Raw genomic sequence first — 18,159 nt, 5'->3', positions numbered from 1 at the left:
GAGGCGCGCTCCGACATGCGTGACGAGTCTGGAGCAAGTGATGCGCGGAAGGGACCCTCCTTTCAAACACTGCGTGGAACGAGCGATGCAGAAGGCGTGGTACGCATCTGCTGGAGACACCGAGGTCTTGTCGCAGACAAGCACGGACGAGTCGAGAGAGACAGAAAAAACACACAAGCGAAAGACTATTAGGGTGGTGGTGTGTAAAGAGTGCAGCGAGTCCGGAGTCTGAGTCTGGTTGAATCCAAGGAAAATGCGCAATCCAAGCCCGCCCATCTATCGGACTAGCTTAGACATTTTAGGGGAAGAAAAGGGCAAATTCGTATCCACTCCCAATTCGCATGCATGTGTCGCTGCTAGTGCCTATCGCGTCTCGGCCAGCCATTTTTCTTGAAGATCCACCGTTGCTGGAGAACCGCTGGATCTGATGCAGCTCCCTGTTGACATGGTGCCTTACTCACCACAAACAAGAGAACGAAAGAAGCTCGTTCGCAAAGTTAGATCCAGAACTTTCAGCACAGTCTCGCCGCAGCTGAACAAACAGACCACGGGCCACGGCAGCCAGCATGCCAACAGCCGGGACTCTGGCTAGCACGAGCAGCGGAATCTACACATGAACAGTGCTACCTTGAGCGTGCGGACCATTGTGGACCTAATGGTGAATTGATCTGAATCTTGTCGTCATCCAAGCAGCCTCGAAACACTGTCGATCCACGACACAGAGTCTCTTATCGCCCTCGACGGCGCCAACTCCTGCAGCCAATGATCATAGCCCCGGAGATGGTGGGCCGTGCTCCATTGCCACTGTCCGGTGAAGATCTGCCGTCGTTCGAGTCTCGCTTCCCTCAGGGCAAACGCGTCAAGCTGCGGCGAAGCACTGCGAGAACCACATTTCTCAAACGCATTGTGGACCAAAGAATGCTGCTCAATGCCTGTTTGTGAGTTGGTTTGCCACAGCTTGTCGCTCTGTGGGACGACACCGATTCAGAATTGACATCTCCGTACTCCGTGCACCGAAGAGGACCCATTATCGTGGCCGCGTAATGCGCCAAGTTTTCTCGCTTCTCCCGCCACCCACTGTGCATACAGCTGTCAAATGGTGCAAATTGACCAAGCCGGGGTGTCAATACCCTTAGCGCCAATCAAGACTGCGAGGTTGGAGGTTTTGTATTCAACAAGGTGTTCCCATCTAGCCTTACTGCACTGCAAATCGCTGTAAGGCTATCTCATACATGATCTATCTCCATGATTCTGCATGATTCACCATGATTCACCATGAAACTCTCTTGCTACCTGGCTTCGGAGGTTCTGCAATAACAACAGGCAAGCGCACGAACATGCCTACTCGTTTAGATCGTTTACATTATGCAGCCGTTCGCTTCTGCGGGTCGGAGCCTTCCAAGCAGGGAATCCGGCTCATACCTGGCACGCCAACCACACCGCTGACTCTGAATATCCTGCTTCTCGAGTCCCGCCAACCCCTTGGCAACGCAACCCGCGGTGTTTTGGCGGCCGACGCCTTACCTTATCTATACTTACTTATAGTGCTGCAGTGCGTCTCTAAGAGCATCTCGTAGTCTTATCGCATTGTTGACCGTGTTATTAGGCACACGAGACGATGCAAGAACGTACCTTCTGTCCAGTGCTGCCGGAGAAGTGCGATAGAGCTTCCCATGCCTGAAGCACCTGAGCCGTACTCTATTTACTGGCGTGCATTAAGGGCTGCTCAAGCCGCTACTAGTCTTGATAACGGAATCCCTAACTCCGTCAATAAGGCAAGCCAGAGTCCAGGCTAACAAGTAAACATGCCGTCATCCTTTGCACTCTGATATTTGATATTTCTTTCCGGCACGCCTGATCCGGTCGTTTCTAGAACATGTGTTGATCGTTCAGTCCACCACCTTCAGCCATACCACGATAATGGAATACAACATCGCACTTTGATGGTGAGCTATCGTGACCCGCTGCAGGACAGATCCCGCTGCAGAACAATACTCGCGGCCTATTCTACCTGCAGGGGGTCCCAGAGCTCCACAGGTCATGATGAGGCTGTAGTAGGATTGTAACCAGCACGTTCCACGAGTGGTCCACAAAGCTGACGGTGAGGCTCACCTAGTTTTCAATAGAGATAGCTACGTGTGAGCTGCGATGATCCGGGAATTCCGTCCATCAATGTTGTCGACCACGGGTGATGCATCAATCCGTCCCAAGCCATAGGCAAACAAATATATTCTGACCATTCAGATGAGCCATCTATTCGAGAGAGAGCCTGAGGACCAAATTGCGTCAACTCTCGCCGTGCCGTGCAGGCAAGTAGCTCGGACTTCTCTTCGCTGGCCAGACGTTGATCTCGCCGCTAGCAATCCGTTGCATCGTCCCCCCAGTAGCTCTCGCGCTCTTTCGCAGCCTGATCCCTGGTGCATAATACAGAGGCTGCCACCAACTCGCATCTGAACTCGCTCTGACCAACCCCAACTTCGCACACGTCTCGACTGAAGCAACCACTATGTCTCGTGATGACTACCCAATCACTATACTTTCCCGGAAGAGGCCTGCCCAAACACAATTTATCCACCGTGAACAACAAAGACTCGACCAGCAGGAAAACCCCCAGCCATACCAACCAATTACAAGCGCCCATTTGGTGCAGCCTGACAGCCTCGTCACCCGCACACCCACTCCACCCCTATCCCCCCCCCCCTTTCCACCTGCATCGAAATCATAAACAGCCACTGCACTGCCTGCCGTCTGCCGTCTGAATCGAAAATCTCCACTCCCCCTTGAACTCTCCCGCGCTGCAGCAGCCTGCACGCTTTAAGGCTGCCGCCGCCACCCTCCCGGCACCCAACGGTGGTGTGGCGCCGGCTTCCCCACCGAACCGGAAGTGTCAGCAGCCGGACTTTGCTCCCAAGGAATTAATTGTACAGTACAGCTCGCGATGGAGACGATCGAGGATCCCAAAGGGGCGCGGAAGATGTAGCAGACTTGAACCAAAGGGGAGTACACACAGTAGGCATTGAGACGGACGTACGGTTCTGGTCTATCATTGCATCTTCACATTTCGTGTTATCTGCATGTTTCTCTTCACTGCACCAATGTGCTTGCAGTTCGCGAGTATTTCTCCGTCTTCATGGGAGTCTAAGGTTACAAGCTCGAAGTAGCCCCTTCTCCCGATGCCCGTCTTGCCTTTTGGTGTCTGTATGTCTCGTCTTGTCTGTACTGCTGTTACAAATCATTCCACCGTTTTATTCTGGAAGCCCATATCCCAAGGATTCCAGGAAAACGTTGACTCGATTTTCCAGATCTTGGCTGCCGGTCACTCATGCAATGCAATGTCAACTATGCAATCGTTCCCTCCAGTGTGCTTCGTCCACGCCATCCATATCCGTGCCCGACTTCACACGCAAAGTGAACGCTTTGACTCTCTGCACCCCCCTCATCAGCTCGTCCTGTGAGCTGCCCGCGAAGGTCACGCCGAAGTCGTAGAATTTGTTTGAAGTCGTAATAGTAAAACAATGTCTCGGAGGAAGATCCCCCAGCCTGCTCTCGCCACAGCATAGCCACGGGACACCGGACCTTCGCTCGTGGCTGAGTCCACGTCTTTCACTCCTCCACGTACACCCCCCATCCGGCTGGCTCATCAAACCATGCTTTTGAAAGGCTGGCGCCCGCATCGGTGGGCTGAGAGAAAGCCACTTCTTCTCGTGCAATCTCCATTCCATAGATGAATTGGTTGACCACGCAGTCCAACAGGTTGTTGGCAATGCCCTTTCGCCTGAACGCCTTGCTGGTCCAGATTCTGCTCACACCTACCACTGCCGGGTGCTGTTCCTTAGACAGATTCAAGGCATGATGCTCCACCGGGCTTGGAGTCGGGTATTGCGGATTTTGCACAGCGGGCGCACCACCAGTATTGTTGTCCAAATCCATCTTCTCAACTGGTTCCAAGGTCACGGAAGGCAGAACACGGTAGGCCTTGCTGATTCGCTCGGCGAGTGCAATGGCGACGCATTTACCATCGATGACGTGCAGGAATGCTTTGTAGCGGTCGCACTTACGGCTTTCATCCGTGTCACCGGGCACTGGTCGTTGTGACCACAGTTCCTCCTCAGATATGTCAACACTTCCCAGCTCCTTGTTAACAACTTCCAGTACTTTCTGAACGACTTTGCGGGACGGAAGGGAGATTTTACGGTCCACCACAACAACGGAACCGGGAATGTTCGGGACTTCGTAGCACCACTTCATGGCGGATTTGAGAAACGGCTTGCCTAATTCAATTCCACAGCTGTGCCGGTTGTGGTACATGACGTGCAACGTGGTATCGGATTCCGAGGAGGGAGTGTAGGTCATGGCGCAGTCGGGTGCGGTGCAAGTGATAGCCGCAAGAGATTGCCCAAAATCAAGACGCGTCTGAGTAAGGGATTTTGGTGTGGCAGATTTGATAAGACCTGGGAAGGTAGGCGCGGCCGCGGCCGCGGGCGTAGGACGGGACGGGCCATTGATGGATTGAAAGGACGAAGGCACTGTTGACTCTGCGCGTGTCGGAATGTTGGATGAATTGTGTATTTCCACCAAAGGTTCGGACTCCTCGCGTCGAGGAGCTGCTGACGCGTCGTGCTTGCGTTTGAGCGGCTGTTTTGGCTTGTCTTTCTTGGACTTCTCAAGGAAGGCGAAGGTGGGCTTACGCGGTTTGGTTTTGGGAGGTGTAAGCTGTAAGGCAGGAAGAGGTGGCGGCGAAGATGGAGGCGTGATGGTACTGGCGCCATCGTCTTCGAGCGATTCGCCTGAGAAGACGGTACTGTTCTTGCGTGAAGGTGAGGAAGAGAGCGCGGTCATGCTGGTTTCGCGAATAGCGCGTTCGAGGTTGTCCTCAAGATCAAAGACATTTTCCTTGTCGTGGACAGGCTGCCGCGTTTCGGTCGATGTGGAATCATCCTGCAGTCGCATGCGTTTGGGTGGTCGGTAGTCCTCGCCATCCCAGGCGCGTCGAACGTTTCTAGAGTATTGACGCATGTAGAGGCCCCTGTTGAAGACGTCAGTGAGACAATTGCCTGGTCAAGCAAGTATGATCTTACCCCTTGTAACTATTAGATACTGTGTAAGGATAGTTCGAGCTTGTGGATGGCATGGTCGCGTAGAAGATACTGTGGTCGTCACCCAAAGAGAGTGTTGTTGGTGAAGGTACGCTAATAAGTTGAAGGAACGGCGAGGAACGGGACGGGCGTGTTATTGGGGCACCCAAATCGCTTAAGCGCCAAGTTGGCCCCACTAACACTGGACCAGGTTACTGCTGGGAACGGCTGCGGTCCTCTACCGAAGCCTAGCGAACTGTAACGGCCTCCGTCAGGCGTTTTATTTCGCCGAAGACCTGCAATTTCAGGGGTGAGTATTTTGGCGATGTCGTGGTTCGAAATTGGTCTGGTTGAGGAATTCGAGAATGTTGATGAGTGATATCCCCCACATTGGCGGGGTGGGCTGATGAGAGGAATTAAATTCAGGTGCAGTGAGGCAGCTTTTGCCAATGATAAAGCAGCCTTGTTGTGGATTCTGGCGCCGGGAGGAACTTGTGCTTCGTGTCGCGGCTGGTCTTGGGCTCTCAAGGGGCTGCTTCTGGCCACTGTCTGATGCCCTGCCTCCAATAGCGAGCTTGCACAGCTGCTGATCGAGCTTCGTCAGCCAATGACCTACTGAAACCGGGATCCATCAGCCAGGCTTCTCTGACCATAACCGGGGCAAAGGCCTAATGCTCCCGCGCCCAATGATGCTGCGGTTGGCTCAGGAGACCCCAACGCTCGTCTCGTTCCACCCACCGAGCAATAGGGATCGAGATTGCAATAGGCTCAATGGACCGGGTCTTGGAATCATGCTCTGTCTTTAGGATGACACCTAGTGCATGTGTTCAGCAAAATACTGCTTACAGTCACAATGGTCGCGCACCTCGGTGTGCTAGTCCCTCAGATTCAAGACTCAGGCACAGTCGAACACGGCCCCCATGCAATGAGGTGGAGGCGCCGTATGAGCCACGAGTATTCGTCGTACCGGTGCAATGACTGGTTTTGCCCCTCTGGCGCTTCTTTAGCTGCCTGCTGTGTGTAAAGCCGCCGAGCTCTGCCTTTGCCTCGTCCAAGACTTCAGGCAGACAGCGGCCTGGGTCAGTACAGGTGGGATTGGATGCCGGGCGCCTTCATCAAGTCCCGCAGTCCCACCGCCTCATATCGAGTGATTGTCCTGACTAACCAATCAATCAGTTCGTGATGTTGTGACACGTCACTAGCATAAAGCACCAACAGCTAGACGGGAAGATGGAAAGGATTGAAGACGCCCTCCGATCATGAACAGTGACAGGTTCTGCATGGACAGATGACCCTTTGCCAATTGGGTGGATGACCCCTTACGCGAGAACCCAGGGCCTCGTGCCCTCGTCTTCTAACACCTTGACACCCCTGCACAAGTACAACGGAACCCACCACGTCGGTAATCCAAAATGGTCAAGATATGAACACAAATCTTGGATGCTCGTCACCCCGTTCGGCAATCTCCTGTTCAGTCTTACTTGATCACTCAGACCTGCATCTCGGGTGAGTGGGAGTTGTATGTATAGGGCGAGCCACTTTCAATCGGCGCGGTTGAGTCTTCCGTGCCCAACTTGGAGCAGCAACAATGCCATATCGCAGAAACGCGCAAGTGGCCTCGATCATGTCACTATATGTCAGTTACCAACGAGCAGCCCCCACAATGACGAAAGAGGGGTCGACAAATTGATGCATAGGCTCCCTGGGCTCTCAACAGAGGCTTCTGCGTGTGGTCTGGTATAACTTCACGGAGCCTCCCCGTCAGTTTTGTCAGGCTCTGGTAACTATGAGGCAGCCCTTTGCGATCCCATGGCTCGGCTTCCGCGAACACACCACACTCGTACAAGACTCTTATTGGCTATAACAGCAAACGACGATCATCAATCACTGTGGTTCTCACTTTACCCAAGAGCGAATCATTGATCGTATGTAAAGCTACCTCTGGCAGTAAGCATATAGAATCTATTATCTAGACTAACTGACATGCATTGGCGTTAGTATGTAAATACGAATCTTGGATGCTCGTCACCCATCTCGGCAATTTCCTCCTCACTTTTCCCCTCCATTAGATAGTCCTCCTCGCCGTTCCGGCGGGCCTTGTTCCTCCTCATGAAGTAAAGGCTCATTGAGAGGAAAATGACCCCAGCCGCCAGCACCACACCCAGGGTCACAGCATGTCCACGGATATAGCGGGGCGCTTCATGTGTCTGATAAAGGCTGGTCTCATTGTTAGTGTGCTCGTTATGAAATATCGCTGAATCCACTTACAAAGGAGCCATGATACCACTGCAGTTTCCGAATGTCAACTGCATACCTGTGGCATAGGTTCGTTTGCCATATCTTGGATTATTGGTCGGAAGCCAGGCTAGAGGAATGCCAACTGCAACATAGAGGCCTGCGATTTGCTTAGCGTCACTTCTCGGGTGTTGCTGGATCTCATACCGCAAGCAACGACAAAACATCCAAAGTAGTGGACTCCAGGCGACGAGTCTGTCATGAGTATTCCATAGCCAATGGCTGCAACACAGCAGAAAGTCACCGCCGCAATACCTCTCTTCTGGTACTTGTCGGAGAAGTATGCCACCAGCAGGTACGTCCCAGCTCCCAAAGCGTAGCATGGGACGGTCAGAGCCTGTACTTGAGCCACAGACCAGCTGCCAATACCTCTGATAATCGTCGGGAGGAATGTGGAATAGCCGTAAAGCATTGTGTCTATACCAAACATTCCGAAGCAAAAAGCCCATATCTTCCAGTCCTGGATACCTTTGATAACATCTTCCTTGTGCAATTCGTCTGCTGAAACCGTGTAGCCGATCTGGCGAAATTTACGAGCCCGATTCAGCTCTTTCTCGGCCTCGGTTAGGTAATAAGCGCTGTCCGAGTCGTCTGCAAGCCAGAACCAGGCCAGGAAGCCCAGGACGACGGTCGGAATCCCTTCGATGATGAAGATCCAGCGCCAGCCACTGTAACCAGCCGTGCCATCCATAAAGCCAATAGCGTAGGCGAGGAGACCTCCCATGGAGCCGGCAACGGCCGCAGATACAAAAAGATAGCCGATCCTTAGAGCTATCTCTTGCTTCGTGTAGAAGAATGTCAAATAGACACACACTGCACCGTGTCAGCCAGATCAGATTGGTATCACAGTGATACCTACTGCCGGGGAACAAGCCGGCCTCAAGAGCGCCGAGCACCACTACGAATTTTGATCAGCATTTGCTTCTTCAATCTTGACGTCTCGACGTACATCTGCAGGCCAGAAGACCTCCGTAGCTCTGAACAACGCCCGTCAAGGTCGCGACCAGGCCCCATCCCACGGTGATGAACGCAATCCAGCGAGAAGGCTTCAACTTCTTGATAACCATATTCGACGGAACTTCTGCAAGCACGTAGGTGGCGAAAAGGAGAGACACGGCTAGCTGAAACTGATTGCCGCTCATGTTGAGATCTGCTTCCAGGCCGTAGAGGCGAGCATTGCCGATGTTAACGCGGTCGAGGAAACTGAACAAGTAAAGCAGCATCACAGGTGGGATAATCCATCGATCAAGTTTGCGGACCAGAGCGGTTGCAGCGACTGTGTTGATTTCCAGGCCCGTCTCAACATCTGTCTGTGTAGCAACCACGTCATCTTTGAAGCCGCCACCTCCCTTCTCCGCGTCTATGGTGGATGATGGCGCCGAGCTGTCGTTTGCCGCCATGAGTGTGTAAAGTCCTACTCACGTCCTGTGCACACAAGGCCTAGAAATAGTAGTCACAGCATCACTTGAGCATGATGGGGCGGCCTGCACAACTTATATTTTGACCTACCTTGGCATTTATCGCGTCAATACCGTTGCCCGCGCGAGGCAGACCTTATCTCGTGCCTGGATCAACCAAGACCTTGTCAAGATCAAGAACTTCCAGAAGGTCGCTTGTGCGACCTGCAATACTGCTGGGAAACAGCCGGAAGATGTGCCCAGCTTGCGGAGAACTGGGACCGGTGCAGATCGCTCCACGTTTCCCGCCCCTGGCACAAACAGACTGGTAAGTCTGCACTTCAGGAGTGGTCGTTATCAGCGCTGGGGGCGGAGGCGGCGAGCTGGGCATTTCTGGGCATTGATGTTGCAGGAGTGGGGGAAGATAAAGACAACGGTCCGCCGTGCTTTGGCCGTTGGCACAGATCGCGGGTAAGACGCCCCCGGACATGGGCGTCGGCATTGATGCCATGATCGCCCTCGGCGACGAGAGGGCGGAGTTAGACGGTGAGATAGCGCTGACGCGCTGAGCCCTTAAGCGCTGCCCGGGCTAGCTGACGTGACAAGGGGCGGCGATGAGCTTCATGATCCGCTTGAGGATGCTCAACATCCTTGGGCGGTTGTCGTGCAGATCCCTACTCCACCAACTCGGTAGCAGGGATTCATTTACGCCGCCATGAGGCGTTAAGCGAGGCGTGAAGCAGCAGAAGCCTGGTACAAGGCGCAGGAAGCGGGTGATATCCTGGTGTTGGTCTTACAGAATATTGCCTACAACAAGAGTCGCTCAAATTTAACGGGCAGGCCCCGCGAACTTACAGCAGAGAGCCTGCTCGTCAATTTTGTCGACCTCTGGTGGCGCTGACGGGGGCAAGTGGAGGCTATTGTTGTAAGATGATGTTAGGAGTACGAGGGTGCGTAGGCGATTGACGTAGGCCTTTTGCCTCAAGGTCAGAAAAAGACAAGGACTTCCATCATCAACACAGCCTCCGAGGATTACATTTGGCTCTAGCCACCGCAGCAGCTCAAATGATGCCAATGATGCTCGAAATGACCCAAGGTGTCCTTATGTGACTCGCTGTCGCTGGCTGCCCCAATTTGGGAAATTGACTGACCAGGCATCACTGTTTCCTAAGTCTATTCACTTTTGTTTCTCAATTTGAACTCTCACACAGATCTTCCCGCGACATGCGCTGTCTCCAGGGCGCATCTGCAAGCTGTCGAATTGTATACCGATGACCACCGCGACTGTTGAAGCTCTCTCTCTGGCGTCGCTGACCGCACTACTGTCGCAGCCGCCCCAGTATCCCCGCAATCCAACTCACAAGTCGCATCAGCCCCTCGTACTTTACATTGTCCGGGTGCCTGGCAGTAGAGACGTTGTCCTAACGCCTCTAAAACCTCCGACGAAGGCTTCGATAAGCCTCGATGCGATACAGACGAGTCTATACTATTTACACGTCGAAACCGCCGATGATGAAGTAGTCAAACAATCGCTCGAGGCTGAACGACGGGCCTCCGATGAAAACAGACCACCTCCTGTTCCCATTCAGCGCAAGCCTTTGCCACCTACAAGTTTCGCCAACTACCCGCCTTCACGGAGGCCGCCTACACCACCCAAAAGCTACCCCGATTTCCAACCCGCGGGCGATAATAGTAACAAGCAGTACGATCGATATGCTGCAAGAGGTAGCCATGTCAGACTAGGGGTTGACACTACAGCAAAGCAGTCAAAGCCCCGTGGCGCAAGACCGATGCCTTCGACAGGAGTCGCATATCACGATAATCAGTCTCCCCGCGATGCTGTCGACGAGTCCGCCAATATTCCTACCAAACTTCAGATTCCTGAGCAGCCACCTTCCTTCGATGCAGCAACTCTGTCTGCGCTTACACGGCAAGAGAGCCCAAGTAGTCCATCTCCGGATATTATTCCGAGCCACTTCACCAAGTTGACGTTAATTAGACGGGATCCGACCTCGGGTGCTCAGTGGAATGTGGGTAGCATACGGGTAGGTACTCGGCGCCATCATTTATCACCCCTGCAGCCTGTCGAAGTTACGCTCACGAGCCCTGGATACACACGATTTGCGCAGATGCCGGATACTGCCTCGCCTGTCAAGCGGGCTTCATTCGATCTACTGAGATCCCCTTCTCCGCCCAGGGGCAACCCGTTCTGGCGATACGTCGGATTTCGCACTGTTGCCGACGAGAAGACAAGCCTGCAAGACGTACGAGTCAGTTCCAACGAGTTCAGCGAACAGTCAAAAGGATCGAGCAACAAGAAGCCGCGCCAGGTCTACTCTTTCACTTCGCCATGGCAAGGAATGTGCATTTTCAGTAACGGGGTTGATGGCAAGAGTCTGCGTCTGAGGCACTCTCTCCCCACAAACAGCAATGCAATCGGCGAGCAAGGAGCTGGTGTGGCAGAGCTCCGGCTGAATCTCCCATGGTCGATCCTGCGCGCGAGAGAAGCCAACCGGCAGTCTGCATCGGAGCCTGAGAAGTTACCAATATCTGAACTCATCGGTAAATCCAAGAAGGAGCAATTTCGTCGAAGCATGCAGATGCTCAAGCACGACTCGAAACACTTATTGCGAGAGTTACGGGAAGGCAAGTCTTCCGGCGATGATAATGCAGTCGAGCGGAAGCTGCCTAGCGGCGCTGAGCTTGTCGATGAGAACTATCGCTTGAGTCTGAAGCTCGGCCGTGAAAAGGCCGGAGGAGGATTCAAGGGTGATAGTGCGAAACTTGGAAAGCTGATACTGGAGGATGAGGGGCTGAAGATGGGTGATTTGGTAGTGGCCTCTTGTATGGGATGCTGGTGGCAGCATTACCACGATACAGTGCAATGAAGCGTAGCGGGATTTCTGAGCCCGACCTTGATACCCCACGAATTAACGTATGAACGTGCAAGACTGCAGCTTGAAGAAACAAACCTCTAAGTAACCTAATGGCAACGATGGTCGAGACTGTGCTTGTAATGTGCTGGGGGAGGTGGGTGGGGCATGGAGGACCCCTGTAGCTGCAGTGCTGAGTCGACGGCTCGAGATTCGTTTCCCAGATTTGGCTCCATCTTAACTCCACTGGGCACGTCTGTAGGGTCAACTGGCAACAAAGACATATTGGTGCAGTGATCACTCCGCAGGCCCAGCCGGTACAACGTGCCCATTTAATTGCCCTACATCTCACGAAAGAGACGTCGTTGCCCAGGCCAGTTGACTGCATCGACCCTGAACGCTTGCCGGAGGACTAGGTATCACATGCTGGACCACGCCTCCTCCGCGTCTTAAAACTATTCGAGCCGCGCCTCTGAGTCGCGGTCGCACGAATTGCCTTGTTCCGCAATCGAGAGGGTATCACTGGCATTCATGGGACGTTAAAAGGATCTTTGGGCTTCCATCATCTCCGTTCGCCGCGAATGGCGGAAACGACTGCTGCCTCACCACCCCAAGTTACCGAAACGCCTCCGCCGGAGCTGAAGCTGGACACCAATACGGAGTCCTTGGGTGAAGGTGTCAATAATGATGCTCTTCGGAAAGAGGAAGGTTCGGTAGTCCCGCCGTCAGGAACCCCTGCCCGCGATGCTACCTCGTTCCTATCCCCGACTCCTCCTGCGCGGACCCCTAACGATGAGTCTCCCGATCGCACTTCACCACGAACCTCTACTTCGAAGCCATTCTCGGCTCTGAAAAGACCAGGCCGGTCGAAACTATCCGACCAGTCACCGGTGAGCCTCAATGGGCACACAGGAGAAAGAGATGCAGATCAAAACGGCACTGCGACGCCTCCGACTGGGCGGAAAGGCGTCCAGTTCTCCGGTAACACAGAAGAGTACGATTCCGCGGATGCAGGCCAGGAGACACCACCGGTGTCAGCAATAGACCGTGGAGAGCCGAGGTCACAATCCCTGTATTCGAAACTCCGAGCACTCGCCACGTCTCAAGGCTTCGCCCATACGCGCACCCCTAGTAATGTAAGCGCAAGGTCCGGCGACGGGAAGGAGTTAGACGGCCATCTATCTGTTCCGCTTCCCCGACAGGGCACGGGTCTGTCCGCAACTCTTGAAGAGGCTGATAGTGACGCTGATGCGGATGCGGAGGAGAGCGGAGCAGAGACAAACAATGAGCGAACGGGCCCTTCGAGAGGGCGCCGCAAACCAAGGTCCCGCCTCGTCGATGAGATAGACACCGCCCCACCATCGCCGCACAGTCCCATGAGGTCTGGGCTCGTCAGTGCACCTCTGCATTCCGATGTCGAGCATCCCGGCCGACTAACGAGACGGGCGACGGATAACGATGCCCACAACGATCACTTAGGGGTGTCGGAGGATGAAGGACGTAAACAGAAGCTCGGGGCGACCTGGACGCCCAGACATCCCCTTCGCGGCCTCAGTTACGGGGGTCAGCGGAAACCCAGTGATACAGGTGTGGAAAATCGAGAAGGCAGACCGGCTCTGTCTGGCCTGCGTATGCTAACCACGCTCCCTTCAGCACGTGAGCGCTCACCTGGAAGAGACGGTGAAGCATCTGAAACACCCAAAACATCTCGTCGCAAAATGCTTACCGAACGTGGTACAACACTCAGTGCCCAGAAGTGGCGACAGTTCAGACAGAAGATACAAACTTTAGGGCAGAGCAAGAAGAAAGAGCGGACGCAGGACCACCAGAAGTCAGCACAATTATTAGCCGAACTTCAAGCTGGAGGTCCAGCGGCCCTGATGCTCGCCAGCATGTTTCAGAGAGACGAGAACAACAACAGAAGGGTACCAGTCCTGCTCGAGCAGCTCAAGGTGCAGGTCACAGATTCTGAGGTGGATCGGTTCAGAGACCCTGAGAATCCAACGCCTGGAGACCGCCATATCATCTTCAGGATCGAGCTCGAGTACGGCAGCGGCATTAACCGAATGAAGTGGACTATCAATCGGTCGCTGCGAGACTTTGTAAATTTACATGCCAGATACAAGCTCCACTTCAGCTCAGAAAAGCTCAAAGGTCGTGGAGATGCTGGCGAGAAGATGCCAAAGTTCCCCCGCAAAGCCTTCCCGTTTCTAAAAGACTTCGGTTTCAACGACGAGGAAGATGATGAGGACGATGAACAGCAACAGGAAGGCGCTGAAACAGACACAGAACGACCAAGACCTTGGAACCGTCCATCCTTTGCACTCATCCGCCGCAGATCCAGCATCGACAATTCTGGACGTGATCCTGTTGTATCCGAACGGCTACGGCAACAAGCGCGCAAACGGCTTGAGATATATCTCCAGCGTATGATCAGCTTCATGCTCTTCCGGGCAGACAGCAATCGCTTGTGCAAATTTCTTGAAGTCTCGGCTCTGGGCATGCGTTTAGCAGCCGAAGGTAGCTACCATGGCAAAGAAGGGTATCTGATGATCCAGTCCGCAAAAGGAGTCGACTTTCGCAAAGTTCTGACACCAGAAAACATCAAGACTGTCACCCGACGCTACGCTCCGAAATGGTTCCTGGTTAGGCACAGCTATGTGGTCTGCGTCGACTCGCCGGAAGAGATGCACATATACGATGTGTTTCTCTTCGATTCCGACTTTCGCATCCAATCCTATAGGAAACGGATCAAAGAGGGCTCTAAAGCACAAGAAATCGCGGAAGCTGCTCGTGAAACGGCAAAGCATCCCCAACATCACCGACTCAAGCTCTACAATAGCGAGAGAAGACTCAAGTTGCTGGCCCGCAACGAGCGGCAATTGAACCAGTTTGAAGCGTCAATTCGTTCAACTGTGAGCGTTTCACCGTGGTGTGACCCAACTAGATTTGACAGCTTTGCGCCGGTGAGAACAAAATGTTTCGCCCAGTGGCTAGTTGATGGAAGAGACTATATGTGGGTTGTTTCAAGGGCCCTCAATCAGGCGAAAGACGTCATCTATATCCACGATTGGTGGCTCAGCCCTGAGTTGTACATGAGACGACCGCCAGCTATCAGCCAGAAGTGGCGTCTCGATCGACTTCTCAAGCGAAAAGCTGAAGAAGGTGTGAAAGTGTTTGTCATCGTCTACCGAAACGTTGAATCTGCCATTCCCATCGACTCCCAATACACCAAGTTCTCGTTACTAGACCTGCATCCCAACGTCTTCGTTCAGCGGTCGCCGAATCAATTTCGCCAGAACACCTTCTTTTGGGCTCACCACGAAAAGATATGCATTGTCGACCACACTGTTGCATTTGTTGGTGGTATCGACCTCTGTTTCGGAAGGTGGGATACTCCTCAGCACACTCTGATTGATGATAAACCAACCGGTTTCGAGCCCAGTGAAGAGCCAAAAGATGCAGACCACTGCCAGCTTTGGCCGGGTAAAGACTATTCGAATCCTCGGATACAAGATTTTTACGAGCTCAACAAGCCTTACGAAGAGATGTACAACCGACAGAAGACTGCCCGTATGCCGTGGCATGATATCTCGATGCAAGTCGTTGGCCAGCCAGCCCGAGATCTCACTAGGCACTTTGTACAGCGGTGGAACTACATCCTGCGACAGCGAAAGCCGACACGGCCTACACCGTTCTTGCTCCCCCCGCCTGATTTTGTTCCGGCAGACCTGGAGGCACTCGGCCTCGATGGCACTTGTGAAGTACAAATCCTTCGCTCTGCTGGCGCTTGGTCCTTAGGAACTCCGGAGAAGACAGAGCATAGCATCATGAACGCCTATGTGAAGATGATAGAAGAGTCTGAGCACTTTGTCTACATCGAAAACCAGTTCTTCATCTCAAGCTGTGAAACAGAACGGGTGACAATATTCAACCAGATTGGAGATGCTCTTATTGAACGTATAACGCGTGCGCACAAGAACGAAGAGACATGGCGGGCGGTTATTGTAATTCCGTTGATACCTGGCTTCCAGAACACAGTCGAACAGGAGGGAGGCACCAGCGTCCGTCTCATTATGCAGTACCAGTACCGCAGTATCTGTCGTGGCGAGTCATCGATCTTCGGTCGTCTACGTGCAGAAAATATCGAGCCCGAAGAGTATATCCAATTCTACAGCTTGCGCCAGTGGGGCCGCATCGGCCCCAACAATGCTCTAGCTACAGAGCAGCTCTATATTCATGCGAAATGCATGATAGTCGACGACCGTGTGGCCATCATAGGTTCTGCGAACATCAACGAACGATCTATGCTTGGGAACCGAGATTCGGAATGTGCCGCTGTCGTTCGCGATACAGACATGCTTTGGTCACGAATGAACGGACAACCGTATCAAGTCGGCAGATTTCCCCACACATTGCGTATGCGCTTGATGCGGGAGCATCTAGGTCTCGATGTTGACAAGATCATGGAAGACGCGCAAGCCATGGAGCAAGAACATAACAAGACAGCTGCCGCCGAGGGACGGCCTCAATCACCACAGGATGATGAGAGCCAGTATCTGTCCCCACAGTCGGCTGTCAGTGATAACATTAGCCCGCTCGGCAACGACGATAGTCGCACTCGAGCCGCCTTTGAGAAAGCTTTTGGACGTACCACCCGTGGAACTTCGAGTGGGGAGTTGCGTGAGGAGCTTTTGAAGAGACACGAAGAACTCATGAGTTTCAACCACGATGTTGATTGGGAACAAGCGGACAACCCCAATCTCAAAGCTAATCGTAAGGTGACTGAGGATCACCGAGTGACTAAAAACGACACCCACAGACAGGACGTTGTAGGACATGGCTTTGACCACATGCACGATATTGAGGTCAAAGGCTACGGCACTGGTCGCGACACTGCTCTCGTCAAGGACACCAAGGAAGTGCTCATGACCAATCTCGACTCCGAAGGCCACACTTCACTTTCAACGCCCTGGCGAAAAGGCGAACACGCTCGCCTACCCTCTTACGTTGCCAAGATGGAAACACCAAACCCGCCTATGCCTCCACGTCCGACGACGCAACGTATGAACACCGAGGAACTGGGTCTTCCCATGCTTTCTCAGTTACCTGCCCTTCCGCAAGAGGACGATACTGATATAGGGGGCCCGGCTCTAGCAAAGTTCAACACTCGAGACTCTTATCATCCACACCATCCCTTGATGAACGAGCTGCGTCGGCCGCTCGTCGATCGTGACTGCATGCTTGATCCTGTGATTGAGTCTTTCGTAGAAGACACCTGGCATGCTGTTGCTGAGAACAACACCAAGATCTACCGCACCGTCTTTCGCTGCATGCCCGACAACCTTGTCCGCGATTGGGCCGAATACCAGCAATACGTCAAATATGAACAGCGTTTTGAGCAACTGCAGGGCACTGATACCGTAGAGGACAAGGTTCCTTCGAGTCAGGCCACTCGCACAGGACCGCCTGGCGCCGGGACTAGCCCATCAATGGCCGTTGCAAACAATTTTGCCAATTTGAAAAAGGTGCCCACCGACATGTCCCAGAAAGGATCCGAAGTCAAAGAAGCCCTCAGAAAGAAGATCGCAGGGCAGGAACCCATAGAGGACTTGGTGCGCCGTGAGAAGGAAGATCTGCGCTCTTGGGCCAAGGAAGCAAATGAGAAACAGGCTGAGCGGCAGGGTAAGGTTCTGACGCGCCGGGATACCATGCCCGAGAAAGAATTGGATGAGAAAGCGGCCGGCCTACCCACTGTCCCAGAGCACGAGCCCGGTCGTCTAGAAACATCAGCTAGCGATTCCAGCAAACCCAACTCCAGTGGTGGGATCACGGACGAGAAAAGCAATCATATCCCTGCTGGCGACACAGCTGTCGCAAGCGTGGATGGTAACAAGGATGCCACCGCGACCGCTGCCTCCCGGCGCGACAGTATCAGCTTCGCGCCCCTCAACAGCCCCCAGACGAACGCGTCGGGAAGCAGCGGTGAGAAGATAATGGCGTACTCAGATGTTCTCAACCACAACATGGGCGTCGCAGGCGGGCCCAGCACAAGCGCTGCGGGTGGCACCCAGAAGCGCAGAAGAAGAGCGACCACTCGGAGTAGCAGGCGGGAGTTCTCGGCTAGTGACGATATTCTCAGCGTTGAGGAGGCAGAGGAGTTGTTAGAATGCGTGCAGGGGCGTTTGGTTGCCTGGCCTTACGACTGGTATGTACCCCTCTTTTGGCTGACCTGGGTCGACATTTAATGGGTCGGCGCATATGATTTGAAGAGCACTGACCGCGGAACAGGCTCGAGAAAGTCGAAGCCGGCAGCAACTGGCTGTTCAGCTTTGATCAGATCAGTCCGATTGAAATCTAGTGGGTTCTTCCCTTTCTTCCCCTCGCCAGTGTGGTCGGACACTAACATGCCATAGCGTCTAAATGAGACCACAGCCACGTTACCGGCAGCATAGCGGGAGGGGCGCCTTCGGTACGGGTCCAGCCGAGGTCACAGGTGCCAGATACATTGCATTGGGG

At 53.6% G+C, this 18,159-nt stretch overlaps 4 protein-coding genes across 4 annotated transcripts; 2 read left to right on the top strand and 2 right to left on the bottom strand.

Annotated features, from left to right (window-relative positions):
- Positions 1-3,603: 3,603 nt before the first annotated feature.
- Positions 3,604-5,016, bottom strand: HMPREF1541_03321 (uncharacterized protein; the record flags this gene model as incomplete). Its single annotated transcript, XM_008717673.1, has 1 exon — positions 3,604-5,016. One exon carries the CDS (start codon positions 5,014-5,016, stop codon positions 3,604-3,606), a length of 1,413 nt encoding a protein of 470 aa, XP_008715895.1.
- Positions 5,017-7,069: 2,053 nt separating this feature from the next.
- Positions 7,070-8,770, bottom strand: HMPREF1541_03320 (uncharacterized protein; the record flags this gene model as incomplete). Its single annotated transcript, XM_008717672.1, has 5 exons — positions 7,070-7,292; positions 7,344-7,470; positions 7,518-8,183; positions 8,230-8,268; positions 8,320-8,770. 5 exons carry the CDS (start codon positions 8,768-8,770, stop codon positions 7,070-7,072), a joined length of 1,506 nt encoding a protein of 501 aa, XP_008715894.1.
- A 1,268-nt stretch (positions 8,771-10,038) lies between these two features.
- HMPREF1541_03319 (uncharacterized protein) lies at positions 10,039-11,655 on the top strand (the record flags this gene model as incomplete). The annotated part of the gene is made up of 1 exon (XM_008717671.1): positions 10,039-11,655. One exon carries the CDS (start codon positions 10,039-10,041, stop codon positions 11,653-11,655), a length of 1,617 nt encoding a protein of 538 aa, XP_008715893.1.
- A 566-nt stretch (positions 11,656-12,221) lies between these two features.
- On the top strand, positions 12,222-18,001 carry HMPREF1541_03318 (uncharacterized protein; the record flags this gene model as incomplete). Its single annotated transcript, XM_008717670.1, has 2 exons — positions 12,222-17,848; positions 17,932-18,001. The coding sequence occupies 2 exons, from the start codon at positions 12,222-12,224 to the stop codon at positions 17,999-18,001; spliced, it is 5,697 nt and encodes a 1,898-aa protein (XP_008715892.1).
- Positions 18,002-18,159: the final 158 nt, after the last annotated feature.

This window comes from Cyphellophora europaea (genome assembly GCF_000365145.1).
Source record: "Cyphellophora europaea CBS 101466 unplaced genomic scaffold supercont1.3, whole genome shotgun sequence".
In the NCBI taxonomy this organism is placed as follows: Eukaryota; Fungi; Ascomycota; class Eurotiomycetes; order Chaetothyriales; family Cyphellophoraceae; genus Cyphellophora; species Cyphellophora europaea.
Note: the sequence above shows the minus strand (reverse complement) of the source record. Positions and strands in the feature narration are given on the sequence as shown.